The 24605-nt window shown below is 39.2% G+C and overlaps 1 protein-coding gene across 3 annotated transcripts in view; it reads right to left on the bottom strand.

The window, feature by feature from the left end:
• PNPLA8 (patatin like domain 8, phospholipase A2) overlaps positions 1 to 24605 on the bottom strand; it is a 56208-nt gene that overhangs the window by 3752 nt on the left and 27851 nt on the right. For all 3 annotated transcript variants that reach the window (XM_075600037.1, XM_075600039.1, XM_075600040.1), the window contains exons 4-8: positions 21863 to 22014; positions 20295 to 20389; positions 16988 to 17159; positions 14492 to 14549; positions 8567 to 8761 (exon numbers count right to left, since the gene is read on the bottom strand). In XM_075600037.1, coding sequence (XP_075456152.1) covers positions 8567 to 8761; positions 14492 to 14549; positions 16988 to 17159; positions 20295 to 20389; positions 21863 to 22014 — 672 coding nt within the window. The remainder of the gene's footprint in view (positions 1 to 8566; positions 8762 to 14491; positions 14550 to 16987; positions 17160 to 20294; positions 20390 to 21862; positions 22015 to 24605) is intronic.

Raw genomic sequence — 24605 nt, 5'->3', positions numbered from 1 at the left:
AAGATTGTTCCGCAGTACCCATCTAAATAAACATTGAATATAGCCTTTAAGCATAGTTGCAATCAAAAACCATGTACCCTCCACTATATCGTCCCTAGAATTACCCCTCTTTAACGCAACCTACAGTACTATTCATCTAAAATAAAATTATCTAATTTTAGCACTAGACTAATTGGGGAGATTCTGGGGACTTCCCACCATCTCCCAAGTAATTTGAAATTGTGCTTATATTCGATGCAGGAAATGTAACGCTTCTTTCCCGCAGACCAGGTTCTATCTTTTGATTTCTTTTTGAAGAAAAGCTCGAGAGAGTGAATCAGTGCTAAATAATTTATATTGCTCACACTGGGAAGAATCTCATTTTACTACAGCTGGAATGGATAAATAAGTAATGTTAAATTGGGCAGAGTAATAGGGAAGCTTTTTCATTCAGTCGTTCGTATAACTTCTTTTGGAAACTAGAAACACTTCCAGAATTAGTTTAAAAAAAGCAACAAAAAAAACCTCCTATTTCACAAAACAAAGTAATACAGATTCTGCAATTACACAAGATAGTAAACAAAACATTACATGTTCTAAGACTTTGTAAAAACATCAGAGATTGTAGATCATTTATAGACTAACACTATCAAAACTGGTGGGTTAAAGACTAGAGGGAGGAAAACAAATCACAGTTGTAAATATGGATGTATATAATTTGTAATAACATTACATTCATTTTAAGTGATTTGAAAGCAAAAAATCAGTACCCATGCAAATGCATTTGGTCTTACACAAAATGGAATAGCCTCTCAGCATGCACAAAAGTATTTTTATATCTCATGGAAGAGAACAATTTGCGCACAATTTACTTCCCTACACAACATGCATTTATACATTTATACACCCACACAGTAATTTCTGACCAGAAGGCTACAGGGAATCAATATTAAAAAGCTGGATGATGACTGGAATTGCTTGTTTGTACATTATCTTGGCGAGAAACTAAAAAGCCTTTCCAGTAAGTAGAATGCTAGGAGAAGGCTGGGACAACACAGAGAATAGGGTAATTGTGAAAGGATGTTCTAAATGTCTAGATGTATTAGTATGCAACGGTTGAAGTATAATACTGTTTATTTACTCAAAAGCTGATAAAAATAGGGTATAGTGGCACCATAGTGCATGGACTATTTTGCATGTATGGGTAGACCACTACAAAAAACTGATTTTTCATTATTTACTAGCAAAACTAAAGTCTCAGAAGCAAGAACACACACGCATGTGCGCTACGCCCTTCCAAAGCTCTTGAAAAAGGCCTACAAATAAGTTGCAAGAGCTGCTAAGCAGAAAGACTTTTACAGTGGTTTAAATTTGAGAGGCATAGAACACCTTGACACCAGTAAGGAAAAGGTTACATAGCATGACAGGAAACAAATGAAAATCAAGAGAGTTGAGAGCTACCGATATATATTTTTTCATGTTCCCATATTTGTAAGAAAGGAAGGTTATGCTTTATGAGGAGAAAACTGTAAACTGACATTATAAAGGCTTCAGAACAGTTGCACACCAAATAGGTATTAAACGCGATAAAAACATTAATGACTAAATAGGGCAACATATAATGGGTAGTACAACATTTAAGGTAGGTGGCAAGATCATAATCCCTTCATATAATTAAAAAATATATATAGAATAAGCTACTGTATAAAAGTACCTTATTAAGCGCTCCAGTTCAGCCATGCTCTGCACCACTAATGGTTTAGCCAAGATGGATTATCTACTGGCATGTGTTTATGCTGTGTGAATGTTACATCTACACCAGCACTTGAATGGGTTTACTTTTTTGTACGTGCATATTTGTAAGATTCTCAGATCTGATATACAGAATGACATTCAAAGACGGATGTGTTAATATGAAGAAGCTTGGGGTTAAAAGCATCCTAATTAATCTTTATTATATATTATTGTAGACAAACATTTAGAGAGCAGCAACAATCTTGCAAACATCTTGCTTCCTAAAGAACAGAGGACATGGCCATCAGTTGCCATGGCATTACTGACCTTTACTGCCATGTCATCTGGAACCGTCACCTACAAACGACTAAGAATTTTTCTGGATTGAAGATTAAATGAAAGACAGAAATGTTCCCTTAAGGAAGGAAAGGAGGAGAGACCGTGCCGAAGCGGGGATGTCTGCTCCAATGGACTAACAGATAAGGAAAACCCTTTATTATTGTGCAGAGACTGTATACATAGTTTCATATGCCAGGGCATGTTTTAACCAGTATAGTTGGCCAGCTGTGGTTAGAAAGGGAAAATAACAACTTGGCTTCAGCCCCAACAGGAATAGGTATTTTATTTCGGATTTGTTTGACTTAAAAGGGACCGTGGGCCTGTTATCATATGATTTAATCCCTGTAAATAAACCCCATATAAGAAATACAGTGTTTCCTGCCTTAAATTGGGACTTAGAGAGACTGCAACGTGGTGTGGGCATCACACTCTATATTTGGAGGGAGAATGATCACATTGAATCTGTCCAAACCCAGTAACATGAAAAAGACCTGCTAACATGGAAAGTGGGGAGGGGCGAGCTTAAACCCCAAGGGGCAGGGAGGGGGGGGGGATTTGTAGCATTGGGTATTTCTGTCTTTTGTTGTACACATTTGGCCACACTCAGTAGCTCTCCTTTTGACACATATACATATATTATATGGTATATATTTTTTTTTTTAGCTTGCTGGGATTCTGTGTGTTTATTGAAGATTAAATTGACAGCTTGACTAAAATAATTTTATGGAACATTCTCCTCATCTTAAAAAGCAGCAAAATGTGGGCATACTATGTTCTTATTTTAAATAAATCAGTTCTGTAGTATTGGATAATACGATCTGTATTATCGTTTAACTCCCAATAAGATTTTTAATGATTTTAATAATGTCTGATCGCTCTTTTGTTGCTACAGCAGCCATTTAGAAAGTCATATCCACTTCCTCTTTTGAAACAGACTGACACACACACACACACACCTTTGTAAGCTCTGCCCTTTGGCAACAAAGTATCACGAACAGATCTGTTGCTGTATTCCAAACAGCAGACTGTCTATTAGTCTGAAAGGTGTAACAATAGTGTGTTACACTTGGTAATATGTTACATATCAGCTGCAACATTATACAGAAGACCGCACAAAGTTAGAAGGTGGCCATTTCGTTAGGCACACAATCAGGATTTTGACTGATTTATAACAGGAGCACCAAACTATTGTCATCTTAAGTAAGAGTGTAGAACTATACATGGTCACATGCTTACATATAAAAACAAGGCAAGAAAGAAAAAATGTGGGAGGGGGGAATGTAATATTGCTGATTTAATACTATTCTACACAATTAAAGGAAATACATTTGCCAAGCTAGAAGAATAAACATTTCAAATCTCATACAAAATCTTAAGAAAATAGTGTAGATTTGGTACACCTTTGATGCATTTCCATTATTTGAATAAAGGTAGGGTACATTTTTGTTTTATTTGATGATTTTTTTTTTATGCTTACAGGAGCATGAACAGTGTGTTTTGTTCTTCCATACAAACTAAAAAATGACAAACTATATCCAAGTGATTAATGTTGTGGTTTTGTCATGTTATAATGATTTTCTTCAAAAATAATTCACATTTTTGCTGTATTACTCAAGCTTACAACATGCTATGATTCCATTAAATAAAGTGAGCAGGATAATGCAGTCGGCCTTGAAAGATATAGGACTTGGCAGATCCAGCACCCATATTTGGGAGCTAGGTCTTTTGACTCCATAGTAACCATTTCACATCACTGCCTGGCCAGACATGCTTTGCATTACTAGTTACTTTCACAGACTTGCTCCTTTGTTGACCATCAATGAGTGTAGGAAACAGTGAATTATCTACCAATACCTAGCTTTCTAACAGTGAACATTTTGATACTGTATGACCAAGTTGTTTATTTTGTTTGACCAAAAACAGAGAAATATTTTGGCTTTACAAGTCTAGCTTTCTTTACATACATTTATTTAGCGGAGAGAAAAGTGATTCCTCTTCATTGGTGCCCTCCCTAATACATTATTGAATACTGTAACGAAAGGATTTCTATAGGTAAGTCATATTTGTAGCCCAATCACCTCTTTGTCCTCTTTCTATGCTCCTTTAACAACAATTTACCAAAATGTTCAGTCAGCAGTGTATAATAAAAACCCCAAGAGCAAAATATATCTGTGAAAGATAGAATTAAGTTTAAAATGGATCAGCGAGTCAAGTACTGATCACTCATTACAACCATAAAGGATTTTTTGTTGTAGTGGGGTAAATGTACCCAATGTTAGTGATACGTGGTGTTCTTAATTTTTGCCTGCATATTTGTCAGGAACAATTCCAATATGTGCAATTGCACACAGTTGAATAGATTGGAATGGATCCTAGACCAATTTTGGGGAAAGGGACATAGCTAGTGAGACTCATGTACCTCCTAAATAGATATGTCTATAATCGACACTGGCAGACATCCTTTAGGGTGGTAATGATTGGTCAGTACTTGACTCTGCACATCCATCTTAAACACCCATGGACTCTGGAGTCGGGGAACTAAGTTAATTCTGTTCCTAAATCCAAACTCTGCAGAGTGACCATTAGGTTTAGAGTCATCCACGCCAGATACATAAAGGACACACTGACTCGTACAGTACGAATATCATTTATTAAAATGATACAGATAGATGTTCATTTGTCCTCTGGATTAGTCCAAACTGCATAATTGTGAATTTTGTCAGCCTGCAATATTCCTGTTCAACTATATCTCCACAGCCCTGGTTGTCTCGGCGAGACACTGCAGGGTTACTATGGCAACAGCTTGCCAATAACACTACTATTTAAACAGCAGGTCTATGAAGACACTGCAACCCCCGAGGAAGCCAGTAAGTGGCGAAATGCGCATTGTGTTTTACACGCTAGCCGTCATAGATGTTGCATGAGCTAGAGGGCTGTAAATAGGTGCACAGAGATATTCTATCCGGAGTGCCTAGGTGCCCCTGATGTAGAACTGTTCCAGGAATGTACCGAACGATAATGATATTAGGGCTTACCTTCTCTTTGCTTTCCTCTGTTGTCCTGTATTTATAGCTGCTGAATTACTCGTCTAATACACCATTATTCAGGCATCCTAGACTCTAGATATTATTGTTCTTTACGGTCAGACAGCTGTATGAATCATTTACCTTATATAGTACAAGCATTTGTGTATCCTTGGCTAGATGAGCTATCTAAAGGTAGTATCAATTACATTAGTTCCTGAATGCCGCCTGCAACTGCTGCAGGTGGCCGATTTGCTCTCGTGCGGCTGTTTTGTTCTGCCCTCCCGGCAGGCGGCCTTCTTGCCAACCACACCGCCTGCAACCGCTGCGGGTGGCCGTCCTGCATCCCTCGTGACGCCCTGCCTCGCGGCCCCTGTCCAGTGCAACTCTATGACACCCTGTCTTGCGGCTCGGAGGCTGCCGCCCTGCTTACGGCCCCTGTCTTCCGCCTGGTGCGGCCTTCTGCCACATCCTTCGTGACCAAGCCTCATCAATGGTTTAGCGCGTAAAGCCAATCAAAGCCCCTTTGCAATGGTTTAGCGCGCAAAGTGGTAGGAATGTACCGGCCTTGTCCATTACCATGGCCTCGTCTGTTTGTGAACAAGCTGTCTAGCTGCAGTCCAACCAGCCCTCTTCATGGTTCAACGCCTCAGCTTGGAGCAGACTAAATTGTTCAGATAATGCTAGCACCATTGCTACCCAGTGAGCAGGACAGCGAATAGCTCCTGCTCGGGCAGACGCCGACGTCAAGCCTCGTGAGCGCGTGTCTCCCCACCCTGGCCGCAGCTTAAGGAGTGGGAGAGACGGAGGCCGACAGAGTAATAATAATAATAGCATGTTCTTGTATAGCGCGGCTAGTTTTACGTAGCGCTTTACAGAGACATTTTGCAGGCACAGGTCCCTGCCCCGTGGAGCTTACAATCTATGTTTTTTTTTGGTGCCTGAGGCACAGGGTGATAAAGTGACTTGCCCAAGGTCACAAGGAGCCGACACAGGGAATTGAACCAGGCTCCCCTGCTTCAAACTCCAGTCAGTGTCTTTACTCACTGAGCCACTCCTTCTCCCTGTATATACACCTTACTTGGTTAACAAAATTGGTTAACAACAAAATCACCCCCCGCAAAGCTCCATTTATCGTGTTATATACAGTAAAACTCACGACCACACCTTTATTCTTAGGCTGAGCTCATGCACTTCGCTTGCTTGCGAGTGCGAGCTCCATCTGTGTCAAGCTGTTGTAGCATGTGTTATCCCACCCAGTGCTATACCCCACATCACATTCAACTACTGCTTTGTTAAATGCTAACTGAGACCCCTGTAATAGACTAATTTATTTCTACCTTGGTGGCAGATGACAAAATTGATTACCGATCTGTTATATATAGAAAACCAACCAAGCCCTCATTTTTGGTGGCCAAAAAAGTATTAACCCGCAGTAAACAGTAAACGCAACCCCCTTCCCTATTGTATTGGCAGCTGCAGGGACATAAGGGAACCTGCAATCAATAGTAAACAGAAAAACTGCAGGGGGAGAAAAACAGGTCCCTCTCTTCTCTCTGCATTACCCTCAATATCTGGGCTACTGGGTCCGATCCCCCTCCTGCACAAAACGTGCCTGCCCCAGGATTAGAACCCTGCACCCCATACACCAGAACTTGAGATCAATGTATGCACAGGTCCCAGCATCATATTTGCAAACAGGCCGTGCTCCAGCCAGCTGGGCTTTAAGTAGCAAACGTAAAGCCCCTTCACGGCTAGGGGAAGTCCCGAGAGGCAGAGACTAGCCCCTTGGTCAGGAAGGCCACCTGCCTGTTGACTAGGGGTCCGCTTTCCAAGTGATTGTTACTAGTAATGAGAGCACTACACTCTGGCTATGCCAGAAATAGTGGTGTGTTAGAGTCAGATAGCAATAAGGTATATTTTAATGTGTTCTCACAGGAACACTGCATCATATCAAAGTAATTAATTTACATGATATTTATATCATTGGAATGAATTATCGTGAGCACCAATTAAGAGGAATCACTTTTCTCTCAGCTACCTTTTTGTGCATTAAACTTTGAATTGCTGGTGTAGCAAAGTCATCCCCTTTCTCCCCTTTATATGATTACAACATACATTTAAGCAGACTAAATAGCAAATGTACTGAAATGTGCTTCAAAAAAAGATGGGATGAAAAGAAATTAGATTTTTTTTAATGTATCTAAATATTTTCTGTTAAAAACACGGATGTCAAAAATGAATAATGTAAGATTTTATAGAAATGATATGCAGGCTTTCAGATGCATCTCTAGCTTGCATTTTTATTTGCCATTTTAAGACGGAATCTAATGTGATGCATGCTTCATTATAGCCAATAGATGATCCCTTGGGGCTGCCACATGGAGAATCTGGGTGAATGTCATTATTGCAGACAATGATTTTACATACTTTACTTGTACAGAGGCTCTGGAGAAATAACAATGTGCACAGTGGCTGTGAAGTAGTGAGTAGGAGCAGGCTTGCTCAATGATGGGTGACATTGTTCTACGTTGTTGTTGGGGTTAAATAGGGAAGAACAGCATCAAGAATTTAAGCCCTTGATGCCAGAAGGCACGATTTTCTGTTTCTCAATCAGGTTTTTTTTTTCGTTTAATGTCATGGCTGTCAGTTACCAAAGGATTTTTTGCATTCACTTTATATTTCTATTTTGTTTTTAAGGCATTCGGTCAATTATAGAGTACAGACAAAGAAATAGTAATCTGAAAAAGAAGATGTGGTTCACATGATAACCAAGCAAGCCTCAGGCAAGTTCACAAACAAGCTATTTCAACTGAGATGGTTTAACTACAGTACACCACATACTGTGTACATACTGTAGCTCATACAAAGTGGCTGCTCCATTTGGTATAGCAAAATTATATTATGAAAACGGCTAGTTAATGCGACCTCGTAATCTCATACATGTGAATACATTTATTGTTCAATACATTTGTTTGTCAAAATGAATTATATCTTATGAGACTGGAATAATAACATTTCAATAAAGCACAAGTGTCACTTAGCAAAGAACACTAGAGTTGCAGCAAAGTACAAATGTAAATTATTTAGCCATGTTTCACAATAAAATGTTGTCTTCCACAGTTGTATGTTGCTCTTGGGTTTTTATTATACACTGCCGACTACAGATTTTGGTAAATTGTTGCTAAAGGAGCACAGGAAGAGGACAAAGTTGATTGGGCTACAAATATGACGTACCTATATAAATCGTTACAGTATTCAGTAATAAAATGTAAAAGGCACCTGCTGTAGGTAAGAATACAATAACTTAGGTCTCATCTATATGTTTTGTAGTGAGCTCCCTGGACGGCGAGTCATATTATTGCATCTTTGTCAAAAGCGAAACTGATCACTACCGATAACCAATCATTATACTCAGAAAATACAAAGAAGTATTTTCCCATGCTGTGGCCAATAACACTGGAGCGCTGAAATACAGTGTTTAAACTTACTTGGTGTAGATCATTTCCCAGAACATACTCCTGGAAGTAGCCAGGCGCAGCAGATGAAGCCCTAATTGCCTGCCATAGATTGTACTGACATCCTCCAATGTATGGTGCTTTAACACCAGGGAAATGATTGTAGTTCCTGAACACAAATGCTTTTAAAGGTGTCCCTCTGTTAACAATGGTGCTCACTGCGGCAACCTGCAGAACAGGAAATAAATACAGGTGTATCATTATATATTTTTAACCATTTGATTTGTATTTTAATTTGAACCATATTTCTATAGAAAACTGGAGATTTGGATTACTCTTACATGTCTGTTTCACATTAAAAAAAATGATTGAGAGATCAGGGAGATCAAAATGTCATGTTTTAAACATTTAACATTATGTTTCAATGTTAGAATCATGAATAAAGTACACATTGTGATAAGAAATTATTATAAGATTGTTTCTGGAATGCCGATCTTGTCGGGTACTATATTATTCCTGCCACATTTCCTTATTTAAGGTTGTTTTTTTGTTTGTTTTTTTAAATAACATTTTTAATTTTTATTTGCTTGGTGTTCCGGGATATTGTGGGATAGCATCACTATTTTTCCCTATTGGATTATACCTGTACAAGAGAAACAGCAGGATAGGTTACAATGTTCTTAACATACGTTCTAGCATGCAGTTCTCTCTTGTACAAAACTGTTCTTACAATTTCAACATAATACAAAAGAAGACAGCTTGAACCCATTACATGCTAGGTTTCCTTAGTGCCTTCACTTAAACAGGTCATACACTAGGCATTACCAAATACCCAATCCTAAAAGCTTCCAAGATGGTCATGTCTTTTTTCAACCTCATCTACTATGCAAAGATGTAACATTTTAGAACCCAGAAGAACAAAGTTCCCAATCTGTTAATTTAGTTCTACTTGCATAGTAACGTATCTTAACTTGACTAAGTGGCACTACCATTGTAATCCACAGCATTTTATAAAAAGGTTAAGACAAGAATTCACATGCTGAAAAAACACTTCCGGCCAGGACTGCTTAGTCATATAGGATCTTTTATGATGGTAAAGAATTATCAAGACCTTTTCTAGTGATACACACAGCATTGCTGACATTCAGAAGAACAGTATGTCTGCTGCCCAAGTCAATCGAATTACTATTTGCAATGCAACAGTTTATAAAGTGGCCTTTGTGTTTTACACATGCCTAACAGCATTACATCAGCAGATATATCGCAGTGAATACACTTCCCGGCCCACAGTTGTATTATTCTAACTGAATAATTGATCCACTTAGAGTAAGTGATGCTTTCCTAAAACAGGGAAACTTACTTTCACAATCTATTAATATGGAACTGTAGCTCTAAAAGCAAAGACTCAGAAATAAGATGTAAATACACACACAGAAACCCTAGAAATCCAATGAGCAGATATATTGCTGGTTATTACAACATACTGATGAGTTACAACCAGGAATGTACAACATGTATTAAATAATTAATTGAAAACATGCATAACGACATCAGTTCCTAAAAGTTGGATAACTGCTATAGATATAAAATGTCTAGAGGTCTGCTAACAATGTAATAAGAATAGGGGACAAAGAGAAACAGGGGGTGGTAGAGGGGAATGGGAGGTTGTTGCTGCACTTTGAATAATTCTCCTTTTCAGTGACACATGTTGCTGGGAAAGGCAAATGAAAGGGAGAATTTGTGAAAGTCAAGAGAGCTAATGATAGTTGAAAGTAGCAATGTACAGATGTAGCATTCCTTCCTCTCTCCAGCACCAGGGCGAGCTGCATGACTGCGACCACCCCAGACCCAGAGCATTATTGCTGTCGGTGCCCTGATCCAGAAGTATGGATACCACACAGCGATGTTGCAGCAGACACCACCTCCGGAGTCGCAGCCTTTTGCTTGTTTAGCTGCTACATCTGAAGGTTTAAGACTTCAAATGAGATACTATCAAATCGTATTATTTATATAGGTTAGTACTAATTAACCAATTCTACCGATGTTGTTTTTCACGGGAAATGTTTTCTTTTTTAATTTCGTTAATAATTAATTAGTGGCGGTGCCAGCAACTGGTTTACTTTTGATCTAAAACTATTTCACTGGGCAGAGGGCAGACCTGTCAACTCACAGATTTTCTGTGAGTCTTTAATGATTTGATGTTAGTCTAACAGACTTTTAGAATAAGTGCTCTCAGATTCCTATATAGGGTCTCACTGACAAATTACAATTTTCAATTCAAATACCATTATTGGCCCAAATCCCCAGAATGTATACAGGTTATGGTACTTGGCTGTTGACATTTGAGAGGAGTGGAGAGACAATGACAAGCAAACCTGACATGGCTGCACTGCAAGAGGTATATGTAACATTTCCGACGCTTTAACCCTTTCATGGTCATGTCCGTGGACACAGACTCTCTGGCACTTCCGCATCACGTGACCACTCTGCGGTGCAATCACGTGATGCTGTTTTCATTCTGGATATCGGGCAGGGAATCCAAGTATAGCCCCAAACACACACACAGTGTGTGATATAAGGGCCCTTGGGGTGACACTTCAAACAAACGGCATTCAAATATACTGTGAACGAAAATTACATCTACAATGGATGCTTTAAAGGCACCAATCACCAGTTTTCTTCTGACAAACAGACAATGACCTTCAGTAACCTGGTTCCAATAATCTATATGGGGGCCTTTAGTGATAGTTCTACCAATTACATTATATAGTGATATGAGCATAGTATTGAAGGAACCAACCAAAGTATTATTAGCAAAAAATAAAATAAAAATCTAGACGACTCAAAACTCAGTTGTTTTAAAAAAAATATAAAAAATATATAATAAGTTTATCATTGAAATATCTGTAAACACACACACATTACCGTGCAAAATCCCGGAAGGCTACCACTGAACAAGGGAGATACTGAAGGGACGGCTCTCTTAAAACCCTGTTTATCGGGATCCGAAAGGGAAGTACCCTTGCCCTTTAGGAATAAGTGGGAACAGGCCTATTACCCGTAAACGTTGCCCCAGCCTTCGATTTTTGTTCTGTGCCTGCAGTTAGCCCTAGGGTGCTCTCCCCGCCCGTCAGTGTTTTGCCCCCATTGTGATTCTGTTTCCAAGTTTTGGGATATTCTCAAAGTTCATTAATCATGTTTTTTAAGCACTAGCTACTGCTCTCTGGCTACCTACTAAAGTGTTGAATAAGTGTAGCCAGGTCCCCTACCTTCAGGTCTGTGGGGTGGGGGGACGGCTGCAGATCTACCAGTGTGCCGCAAGCGCAGCAGGTGGACCCGGCATAGGTGCAGGGAGCACTCCGGTAAGGCTACGGGCTGTCAGGGGCAAGGCTGTGTGGCGCTCGGTTTGCCGGAGCTCCGCTGCGCACCCGGCATGCGGGGGCCGCCATCTTGTTTGCTTGCTTCACATGCACTGTAGCAGTTTTGCGCATGCGCAGTACGGCCGCAAGCTGTGGCCATCTTAGAGCAAGTCTCAGCAGCTGCAATACCACATGGGCAGGAGAGCCAATAGTGCTCAAGGAGCCATGCATGCAGGATAGAATGTTGCTGACAGTTGGAGCAGGAACACCAAGGGACAAGGTAGTGTCCAGTGCCAGTGGCTCCTGGATTAGGCCCAAGATAGGCCCTAAGTCCCTTCTAGGTTGTGGTTGCTGTAGGGAAGGCCCCCAGATAGGGACACTTCCCCATAGTCACTACATTAGTGCTGATAGTGGTATTGAGTATCACCGTCGTACGTATGACCCGTGGTGTGTGTTGTCTGCGGTCGTGGACCAGACCACAGGCACAATATAGACATTAAGGGATAACGTTAAACCGGCGCTCCCTCAAGAGGTGGACACAGAAGGTGGGGAGAAAGGATCCAGTAGACCGCGTCGTGGGATCACTGTGCGGTTCCATCATCTCCATATACCCTGATCTGGACGGAGACCAGGAAGGTACCCACGTGCACAAACAGCCACACACAGGGGGTAGCGCTACTCCACACACTTTGAGTGAGCTTGGCTCTGTGGACACCGGGTGATTGGGTGCCCAGGGTACCTCAGTACTTTGTGGAATCTCACCGGGGCGAGTATATGGTGTGGGTACTGTATGTGGGACTGTATTGTTATTTTATTATAGATATGTGTTGATAAAGATAAGTAGTCATACCAGTTTGTGTGTGTGTGTGTGTGTATCTTTATTTATTACTGCATTGGTCCTGAAGAGGGGTTATCCTGCAGTGCTAGGATCCCTCTCAGGTGGAGGCGCTGTATACTGATAGAACGCGATCACCCAGGCTCCCAGTGGTGGAGGATTATGCCTCCTGTAAGCCAAACAGGTATTCAGCATGCGTAGTTCCCTTAGTCACGGGGAAAGGGGGCTACATAAGTATTATGCGGATGTTTACTTTCAATTTGAAGTTCTGTTATCTTATACTACCAAGTTTAAACTGTCACTTTTTTAAATTACAAATTATTTAAAGCGACAGTTCAAGCAATATCCTGTGTTTTTTTTTTTTAATAAATCAGTTCTGTACTATGAGAAAATACTTGTAGCATTTAAAAAAAAAAAAAAACACAACCTATTATTAAAGACTTTTTAATGTATTCTAATGTAACAAGCATTTTTGTTTATGTAGCAGCCATTTACAAAGTCACATCCCCTTCCTCTTCTGAGACAGGCTCTGGCACACCCTTTGTCCTCTCTCTAGCAGTGAACCCATTGTATCTAGTGCCTGACTGGTCACATGATCTTCCTCACAGAACTTTGCATATTGGGTCCTCTTCTGCAGCACTAGCGGTGATTTAGTGAACCACCGAGCCGAATCTTTGCCGATCGATCACAGGAGAACGGATCGATTAGCAATTTAGCTGATCACTTGTCAGTGTGCAGATTGTATTGATGCACATATTGAATAGGGGAAGAAAAAAAAAAAAAAGAAAAGAAAAAAAAAGCAGCTTGAACTGCTGCTTTCATTGGTTGTATTTTCCAATGTGATTACTTTTTACTTTTTTTTTTTGCGTTAGTTATTCAGCTTTTTATTGTTATATTATCATTTTGGCTTTGAGAGTATATCTTTACCCCTGTGAATACTTATTTTTTTTTTTTGGTTTGATTGGCGGGGACGCTTTATTGTATGCTATAGGAATTAGGGATTCCTTGTGTTCTCGTGCACCTTTTATATAGTGTTGCCAGGTGGCTTCCCCAAAAATCCTGGACACAATGGCAAAAAAGGTGTGACGCACTTGACGCACTCGACACACACATGCCGTTTCCTCTTGTACGTGGCCCCAGGCTCCTTACCACTCCTCCCGATTGGCTGCATTACCCAGCAGCCACCACTCGGGCTGGAGGAAGCTGCCCAGTGCCCAAGCAGCAGCCCTGTTCTCTTCCTGCTCAGGGAAATCCCAGTGTCCCCTGTAAACCGGTCAGGTCACTATGTCCAGAGAGGTAATACCAGACACATACGTGTCCAGTATTACCTCTAATTTTTGTTTTTACTATACCGAGTGTTCAAATACAGTACAGTCCGGTTCAATACTGAACACTTGCAACCCTACTATATAGTCAGACATTCAAATCTAATCATAAGCGGATCGTGCAGTTAGATTTAGAAAACATATGTAAACACGGATATGACTTTAGGGTGAGTTTGCCCTTAGCTCTGCATAGAAATAAAGTTGGTGTGTTTACATACATACGTGAACTATCACAGGGGTGTAGCAAACAAGACTAAAACATTGTCCAATTCCGTCCCCAACATAAATTAAAACATAATTAATACAAAGAAAATATGTTTCAGATCAAAAATTAATACTACAGTTCCAATAGGCACAAATGGACAAAAGCAGGGTACTGTTAAAAAAAAATTTAAATTGCAAGATTAAGTTCTTTGACATCAATAGGACAAATACTTACTTTAGGACACAGAGGATTTCGTGCAGTTTCGATCAGGATATCAGACCCCATTCTTTCCCTGAAGGTAGAGAGAGAAGAAAAATAAATAAATTGTGCTTTACACATACGAGTATTGCATAGGCATAAAAACAAAGTGACACTGATATAGTGATAACCAACACTGTAAAACACTTGTTAAGACGGTGGAATATCTATAAACATAATATTCAGCTGTCGTGCCCCCACCCCCCCCCCCCCCCCCCGTTCACATTTGCAAGGAGGATAAGCAAAAGCATGACATATAAATGACACAATGCTATGCCTTTAGTCAGGTGTCTGTGCCAAAAAATACAGTATGGCCCATACTATACCACAGAGATGTATTGCACATTTGTTAAAAAAAAAGTTTTACAACAGGTAAGAGTAAACGTAGTAAAATTTTCAATTTTCTCATGGTCTAGTTCAGAAAAAGCGGTGAATATTGGAATGGAGCTTTACAGATATGTATATGAAAAGTTTAACAAAGATACACAATCAAATTAATTACTTATAGGGATAGAGCAATGGTTTAGATTAATAAAGGAATATTATAGTTGACATAAATCTTTAGATATGAAGAGAGAACTTAAGGGGGCTATCTTTTTGCTTTATAATAACTTGGTGGGCAGGTTCAGTTAATTTAATGGTGCTGGAAATAACTGCCTTTAAATCTCTAACTCTTACAGGTGTTAAAATAATATTTTATAACAAAAAGGCATTACCTCTCAAATGTAACAGGTACAGTGTGGTGCAGTATTTTAGAAAAAGCAATATGTGGACATAAAATAAAACACAATGTGAGATATATCTATATCTATCTAGATATATATATACACTCAGACATTACTTTTTCTATTGTACACGTATGTTAGAAAACCATACATTCTATGGCAGTGGTAGGAACCTATGTGCTAGATATGGGGTTGCAGAACAACCGCAGATGTTTTAAAGAAGTCTCAAAAAGTATTTTCAATCACCTCTGTACAGAACTTTAAAGAAAAAAAATTCTAATACTGTAAATACAAATATGGGATAAGTATCTGTCGTCTAACATTTATCATAGGTTGAACTTCATCTACTATGCAACTATTCGGCAAACCTTGACTCCTTTTTACTGGTGGTCACTTTGGCAACATACGGTAGTAACATGTTGTAGTATTCTGCTGCTTGTTTGCAGAGCATCTTTCCAGTGTACTCTGTGGTATTTACAACGCAATATATATTCTTGCAGTCTGTAAGCACGAGGACTGAACACTATTTATAAAATGTTTTAGCAGGAAGTAATATACTGAGTGTTACCTCTCGGTTTCAATTATGTCCTGGGCATAGAGTTATGATGACAATACATGGTTACATTAAAGAAGCAATACAAGCGCTTTTTTTGGTTTGAGCTGTTTTTTTCCCCCCATTTCAGCTTCGGGGATCCCCTGCAGCCGCTCCGGCTGAATTGCAGGGTACACATTATAGTCGATTTTCAACGCTCCCGCACCCTGTGAGCCAATAGGAAGCCGCCACATCACCCGGTGCAGCTTCCTATGGGTCCACGTGATATAGAGCTTTAAAAAGCAGGGAGGTAAGTACCTCTGGAAGTATGGGGTTCCCCGAGCTGAAATGAATGGGGGTCAGCTCCAGAGACCCCCTGCTTCAATCCAGTGTTACAAAAAAATAAATGTGTAAAGTAAAAAATAAATTCTTGGATTGCACCTTTAAATAAACAAAGAGGTTATACACAATTTCCAGACATTTCACGGACAGTTCAAGACAATATATGTTTTTGGGAATTGTAACAAAGCATCTCAAACATCAGTGAACAGCAGCAAACGGCAGCAAACGGCAGCAAACGGCAGATACCATTTGGGGAGACTCGTGTGATCTCATATCAGAGAGTCCTGATCACCATGGAATACTCCAGACAAAAGATTGAGAGCAGAAGGTCATCTAGTGATGCCAAATGGCCAATTCCCTATTCTTTACCTAGGTGTGTGGTAGGGAACTTCTCGGCAAACATGGAAATACCAACCCCTTTCTATTGACCCTCTGGGCTTTCGGAGGTAGAGTACGACTATGTGGGCCTGGCATGTGTGCTTGGAAGAAACAGTTAAGGCAGACTGGAAGACAGAAAAAGACAGACATTGACAGAGAGATTACACAAATGGGGAAAAGATCAGATAAACTGGGAGAGAAAAAAAACCAGAGTGGGAATAGGAGGAGACGAAAATAAATTACACAGAGACAGAGATGGTAAATAATAAAATAAATTAAAAAAAATTGCAACATGAAAGATCTTTTCTGCCACGTTGTTCCATTCCATAACTGATTGGGCCTGCAAAAAATAAGTCAAAAGGGGTTGGCTCCTGGGCTCATTCGTACAAGCAACGTATGAAATGTTTAGGACTCCTTTTACCAGAAAATAATGTGTTGGTGACAGAATAAAAGTTTACAAGTCTGTGTATTGCAGAGGCAAAACAAAATACTTACTTAAGCATTTTTTCCCACATTTCACTGTCATAAAAAGCATGGCTCCAGCCCATTTTCACTGTTCCAACAATGACATTCTGCTTGAACACGTCATTTCCCAATTTACGATACATTTTCTCACACTCATCTAGTGGAATTTGAAATAATCCCAACATAAATGCTAATATAGCACCTGCAAAGACAAGAAAACAGTTGCACAGTACAAATGATATACTCTGTATGTTCTTAAGCAGATACGTACCGCAATCTGGCATGAATGATTGAAGTATAACACCAGTGTATCTTCTAAATTATTTCCCGCAATGAAATAATAGAATTGTTACTAGCCATGAGCAGCAAGGAACGATAGTAACATACTGACTGTACACAAAGGGGAATATTCGCAAATATACATTAAAATAAACTCGGTGAGGAAAGAGTTTGGAATATTAAAAAAATATACTAAATACAAAAATACTTCCATTTGGTTATTTAACCCTCTAACTGATATACGGTACCACCATATACCTATAGTTATTCAGACCCTAGCAACATTTTAAATTACCAAATTAAATTGGATATTTTCGCCCACTATATTAAAAATGATCTATTAAAATACTACGTTTTAATTTAATCAATTCCACCATTAAGTTTAATAAGGGTACTGAGTGCTCTTATATATTTGGGATCCTTTTTTCTTCTTATGGAGGAAAGAGTTTTACAAGACAGCAGAGCTATTATCCAGTTTTAGGATGCTATTAATTTGTGGGATTACGCTACGATAATTCACATCGGAGTTTAGTGAATCCCACCCGTAGTCTTATAAATCAAAAGATAGAAAAATCGGATTATCTGAAATATAACTTGCCAAAATAGGTTCCATAATACCAGCATATACAAAGGAGGTTACACTGCTTCACTGTATAATCTTTAAAAATATATAAAATTTATAATTACATATTAATTTTCCCGTACAAACTATATAAATGATGCACAAACTATATAAATGATGCAGTACACAGTCGCACAGCTAAAAGCAAGCAACATAATCCATTCATGGCTAGATCTCTAATCCTTTTTTCTAAATATTTCAGAATATTCCCTTTGATGTGATCAAAAAGGCAAGATGGCTACGCTGGTGATGAATTTATGGTAAACCCTATGATTGCAATTCATAATGTTTCTATGCTATGATTCCTTAAGGAATAAGGAATATTCAGCTCTTCTAGTGCCATCTAGTGTGCACATGTATGAGTAGCCATTAGGATTACAAAATAGTTGGCCTAGATTTACCAAATGTTTATATTGCTGCGTTGAACATATACGTTCTAAAAAAAAAAAAAAAGGATTGAATTCAAAATTTTGGGGGAATCCTCCCGTATTTAAAAATTACGTATGCAATAAATAGGTAGTGATATGCAAACTCATTTGCATACACCCAAAAAAAGCATTAAAAGGAACTCTTCTTTGTATAGCTAGTAATATTTAACCCGCGTATATAGATGTGCGTGCATGTATAAACTAATAAACAGACATTTATTTCAGCAATTAATTGATTTGTTGTGGTTGGTTGATTCTTTTGGTGGAAGTCTGGTGCTTTGAATCGTCTATTTTCTTCAAATTTTTTTTTTTGGTGTGGACTTGTAATTTCCAGTCACAATCAAAACTTTCCTGCGGTCTTTAAATGTCTGCAAACACTTGTATAATTTAACTTGAGTTGGCAATGCTTGGAGAACAGAATCATTTAGTTATCTTCCTAATGACAGAACTTAAAATGTAAGTGGGTCTGCATTTCTATAGACCGACAGTTCCCATAAAATCTTAAACAGCACAGAACATTTTAAAACAAAAAATCCTTCTCAATGTAACCGTCTATAGGAACACTCTGGAGAGGCAGAAGATGCTCTGAAACTGGGTTAAACCCACAGAGATCTGTCAATATTTCCCGGTTACTTACTATAGGGTAAATAATGAAAGGGCCTTGTATTGGTGTCATATATCACAGCTCCACTGTTGTGCATTGTACAGTGATCAAAAATGTCTGCAAAACCATAATGTAATCAACTATACAAAAACTAAAATTGTAGCTCACAAGGTACCTTATAACATTTCTTTTATGTTAGCGAGATGGGATTGCCTTCTAGGTAAGAGGACAGATGTCTAAAATGAAGAATATGCTGCAGAGCAATGTAACGAACACAAACACAATCTCCAAGCCCCACGGGTATATACAATAAGCAACGATATTGCTACATAGTTGGTATTTACAAACAATATTTTGTTATAAACAAAAAAATATATACAGTAAACAACTCAGAGCAAGATTTGTAAATGTGTTCCATCGTGTAAAGTACAGAGTAGACGTCAGAGTTACAGGATGTAAAAGGAGTACCATTTATAAAATATCCACTCTGAAAATGTAATGAAGTGTATAAATATATCTATACAGTACATGACTAATGAACTTATTCATCATACATTTCCGCTTGATGACAATTTTCACCTAAGAGCAAGAAAATTGCCTTGGGCGGTATGTGCATTTGAAGAGGTGAAATGAGAAATGTTGCGGTGAGGAAAGAAGAGCTTCTATCTGAAGGCATGAATAATAAAATAATGGCGTGACAAGAAGTAGTGAGGGACATTTCAATCTTGGTCTTAATTTTCTTTTGGAGCTTGCAGAACGCTACTAGGAAGGCAATCTCTTTAACGCAGGGGTTCTCATCTCCAGTCCTCAAGATCCCCCGGCGCCCCACCACTAACAGGTCAGGTTTTCAGGATATCCATGTTCAGCACAGGAGACTCAATCAGTGGCTCCCTGCTTCAGCACAGTCGAAGACTGAGCCACCTGTGCCGAAGCTGGGATATCATTAAAACCTGACCTGTGAGGGGTCTTGAGAACCTCTGCTTTAACCAGTTCAGCCCCAGTATTTGCAAAAAGCAGGTTCCATATCCTCGTATTAAAGTTTTAGTATAAAAGGGACTAATGTTTACTCCAAATTTCAGATGCTTCTACGATGCTAACAGGATGGCTTACCAGGCATGTCCTCATGTTGGACAGAACAAAAACAAGAGCTTGAACAGATACCCTAGCCTGCCATAGGAAGCTTAAGCAAACATTTTCTCTGGACCCTCAGTAAGTTTGAGGCAAAAGTCATCATTGTTTTGTAAAGGCTTTGTGGACGGTCAATGTAAAATACATGCATTTTCTTAAAACATTTTATTTATATTAAAGTGGAGGAACATTTCTAGGTATGTTAACATGGGTAAGAAAGCTAGTCCCTTAAAACCAAGCTATTGCCTTAGACACAAATCTAGTAAATGATTTTACCTGTGCTAACTCCACAAATGTAATCGAAAAGATGATGAACTGGTTTCCCGGTGAGTTCTTCTAATTTACGTAGCGTCTGTAGAGCTACGATTCCTCTGCAATGAATTATAAAAGAAAGACAATTATGGTTTTATATATACTTAAATAAGGTAATGCTAGCCCATATATTACATTGAAAATACGTATGGATTTCAATATTTATTCAAACATGAGACAAGTTGAAAATGTCCCAGAATGTGCAATTCTTGTTTAACTGAATGTCAAATCTGAAACCGAATAGAAATTGCTAGAGAGACATAATAAACATTTAATTAAAAGATCAAATGAAGAGAAGAGGGAGAGGGGGAAGAGGGATAAAAACCTTCCCTGTCCGGCTCCTAGGGAATTTACATCAATGTCTCTTATCTTGGCTTCTTCAGATGTGCTTATCTTGTCAGGGTGTTGGATGCGTGCGGCTCGGCGGTGATATAGCAAGGATGAGTGACAGGCACTTTATTCATTTAGCAGCAGATTTATTATCACGTCATTATACACAGTGATCTTGGTATAAACATAATTACATCCTCCCTTATGCTGTCTGAACCTTTCTTTCCTTACTGTCCCTATTTCGGCCCAATAGGGAAGTCCTGGGGCTTGATCCCCTTAGTTACCTACAGAAGCCCTCTTCTGGGTAACTTTGGTATAGTTCCATCTCATATGGGCCACTCCCAGCGTGGTTCTATTCTCCCTCTGTCGGTGAGAAGGCCCTTCCTCCCCCGCCCCCCCATCGGGCACTTCGTATCACCACGTGGCAATCTGGAGTGGGGACAGCTAACGACTCTCCGATGGGGCTGGTCCAGCAATGCCCCGGTGCTACGACCTGCTGAGCCCCCTCTGGGCATAGGCTGCCTCTCCGGAAATCTTTATATTTGAAGGGAGCCATCTCTGTGGGATGCTACTTAAAACAGGGCACTGTCCCTAACTACAACACAACAAAAGGTATCATTAACCTATACATATGTACATATAAACACTATTACCAGCGAGATCCCACTACCTCCTCTCCTCCTGGGATTTGGAATATCTAATAGATATCTATTTTTTATTTATTTTTCTCATCACGACGTGTCTCTTTCCCGGCAGCTGTGAGCGAAGCTTAACATTTGCCGACACATCCCAGCAGCACATAATGGGAAAAGGGAGTTACTCTGTGTGGGCCAACACAGTTAACCCATAAGGCAAGGTAAAGGGGGATACACACACGTTCCATAAAATCAGTGTTACAGCTTCAAGCATTCATGTTATAGCTTCCAACTTTTCTAGCAAAGGTCTTATGTCGATCAGCCAAATATAATAAATATTAGCGTTGAATAACGTATATTTCCATGTATAATTTCCACACCTACCCCAAAATGTGGCTTTCTGGAGTAGCAATTTGTAATACAGTGGTTCCAACATCCACGTAAAAACTTGAACACGGTACTATAATGCAAGTGTGTTCAAATTATAACCTAAACCATTTTAAAAGAAACAAAATATCTGCATGTGCAACATTTGGAAATAAAAGTCAGTAATTTATTAATTCATACCTAGTTCCTCCACCATCAATAGTAAGAACTCTAATTCCTCTGCCTTTAACAGGGTTGTTATAACCAATCAAGGCTAAAGCTTCTCTTACAGCAGCCTGGAGGGTTTCATCATGTGCTTGTCGGAGCCGCAACAAACAAGGAATGGCATTTTCCTGACGTGAAATGGAAAGAAAAATGTGGCTAATTATTTGTGACAAGAATAATAGTTTTCATTTACAGTAGTTATTGTTACAATAAATTCGGAAATATGGTAAACAGTTGTGTATATAGAGGCTCACCATTCATTAGAACTACCACTTAAGAGTTAATTTTATTCATAATATTTTACTTTTCATTGTGTGGGCAGTTATATTCCTTGAATTTTATTTATATATGTTACAGCACAATTTACTATTAGGCCAGAGAACTACTGGAGGACTATGAAACATACAACACCAAAATAACCCACCTCCATATTACCACTGCCAATGTTCGGTGGAGACCTTTATATAAACTTGTGCGTTGCAAAAACAGACAATCGCTGCACAGATAAATAAATTTCGACTACTAGTCTATCAAGTATTATTAAGTTATCGGTCCTTCTTAATAAAATGTTACCTAAACAGGGGGTTCCCTGAGAGCAGGAGTAACTACCTAGTAATGTGAATAGTTCCGTTCTCCCTCAATGGCAAGGACTCTAGAGCAGTTATATATTTTGATTACCAATATCCACAGCTTTTCTCAGTGATAGATTTCTCCAACACTGGTGGTCTCTTCATTATTAGAAACTTATTAGGACATAAGCTCCAATATTTCAGTTTCTTCAAGTCCTCTATTGCAGCCAGAAACACTTGGGATAACAAATCACCCAAGCTGAGGGAGAACAAAAATTATTCACAGGTATGAAAGGAGGTGTGGTCTCCCCACCAGTGAATTATTTCTTTATCAAAGCTGGCAAATAAGCACAGACATACAACATACAGAAAAAACAAACAAACACAAAAAAGGGTGGGAAGTATGCTGCTATAGAGGACTTAGGAGGTTACATTTCCTATTTTCTTCAGCGTCCTCTATGGCAGCAAGAAGAGCAATTATATTTATTGGGCGGGAGAACATATTAATTGGGTGGGACAACCTGGTACCACCACCGAATCTGGCTTCCGTTGAGGCCTGAAAAGCCAACCAGTAATGCTTGCTTGACAAATGTGTGTATGAAAGACAAGGTTACTCCTAGGCAAATCTTGTGTAGAAGCTTAATCTCCTCCCAGGATGGCTATTGTTGAGTGTGCCATCAGCTGCTGCAGGGGTTCTTTTCCTGAACCTCTATACACTTTCTGAATAGCAGATGTAATCCATCTTGAAATAGTTGTTGCAGGGGCAGCTTTACCTTTCTTCGTACCTTCAAAAAAGGTCAATCTGTGAGGATTTTCTAAATCTTTGTTAGGGCGCTCAAAGGCTACTTACAACTAGGCTATGTCATCATCTTCTGTCTGTCATTAACAGGATTCAGACAGAATGAAGGAACCACAATATCCTGATTCATAGGGAATTCTAATGAAACTAAAGACCTAAAGTGGGCACTGTACTCATATCTTATCTTGGCAAATCTGCAGATAAGGGTCTCTAAATGACAATCCTTGCAATTGTCCGACTCTACGAGCTCAAGTAATTGCCGTAAAAAAAGACAACTTTGAAAGTTAGACCTTTTTTCAAAAGATCTTGTAGTGGCTCAAGTGGCCCACTACGCGGTTCAAATCCCATGCAGGAATTCAAGTTCTGATCCTGGGTCTGATCTTGGAGGTTGCTTTAATGAACCTTGCCATCATGGGATCAACTGCACTCTGTTAGTTAAATAAGTCACCTAAAGATGCTACCTGTACTTTTAAGCATGCTGGCCTTAATCCTTTTCAAATCCTACCTGGTCAAGGATTTGTGGAATTGATGCTTGAGTAGCTTCTAGTGTCCTTCTTTGCATAATATCAATGTTCATACAATCCAGGAAACGAACCTTTTTTTATATATATATATAAAAAAAAGGTTCGTTTCCTGGATTGTATGAACATTGATATTATGCAATCTGACATTCCTAAAGTTCTTAATGACTTCCGTTTAACCTCCATGGAGTCAATTGCAGGAATCCTGGATTGAGATTGCATACTGGTCCTTGCATCAGCATGGTTGGTGACTGAGGAATCTGCCAAGGGGCCTCGATTGAGAGGCTTATTAGCTCTGCAAACCACGGTCTTCTCAGACAATATGAAGCAATCAGTACAACTGCAATTGCATAAATTGCAAAATATTGCAACAGGAGGAAGCCACAAGCTCTGCAGTATATTAACAAACAATTGGTTAACTGAGGAAAAAGTGCATAAGGGAATTGATAAAATTAAAGTAAATAAAGCACCTGGCCCGATGACATGCAACCAAGGGGTTTGAAGGAGCCAAGTTCAGCAATAGCCAAACTGTTATATTTAATATTCAAAAACTCCATTTCCACAGGCACAGTACCACAAGAATGGCGTAAAGCAGACGTGGTGCCTATATTTAAAAATGAAGATAGATCAATAACCTGTAAGTCTAACATCAATAGTGGGGAAGCCAATTGAAGATTTAGTATGGGATAATATCCAGGAATACCTAATGAATAACAAAATTATTAGGAATAGTCAGCATGGATTTATGAAGGATAGGTCGCCTCAAACTAACCTTATTACTTTGTTTGGGGAGGCAAGTAGGAATTTAGATCAGGGTTTTGCAAAAGCGC

This window comes from Ascaphus truei, chromosome 5 (assembly GCF_040206685.1).
Source record: "Ascaphus truei isolate aAscTru1 chromosome 5, aAscTru1.hap1, whole genome shotgun sequence".
NCBI classification, from domain to species: domain Eukaryota; kingdom Metazoa; phylum Chordata; class Amphibia; order Anura; family Ascaphidae; genus Ascaphus; species Ascaphus truei.
This window is presented reverse-complemented; position numbering and strand designations above follow the sequence as displayed.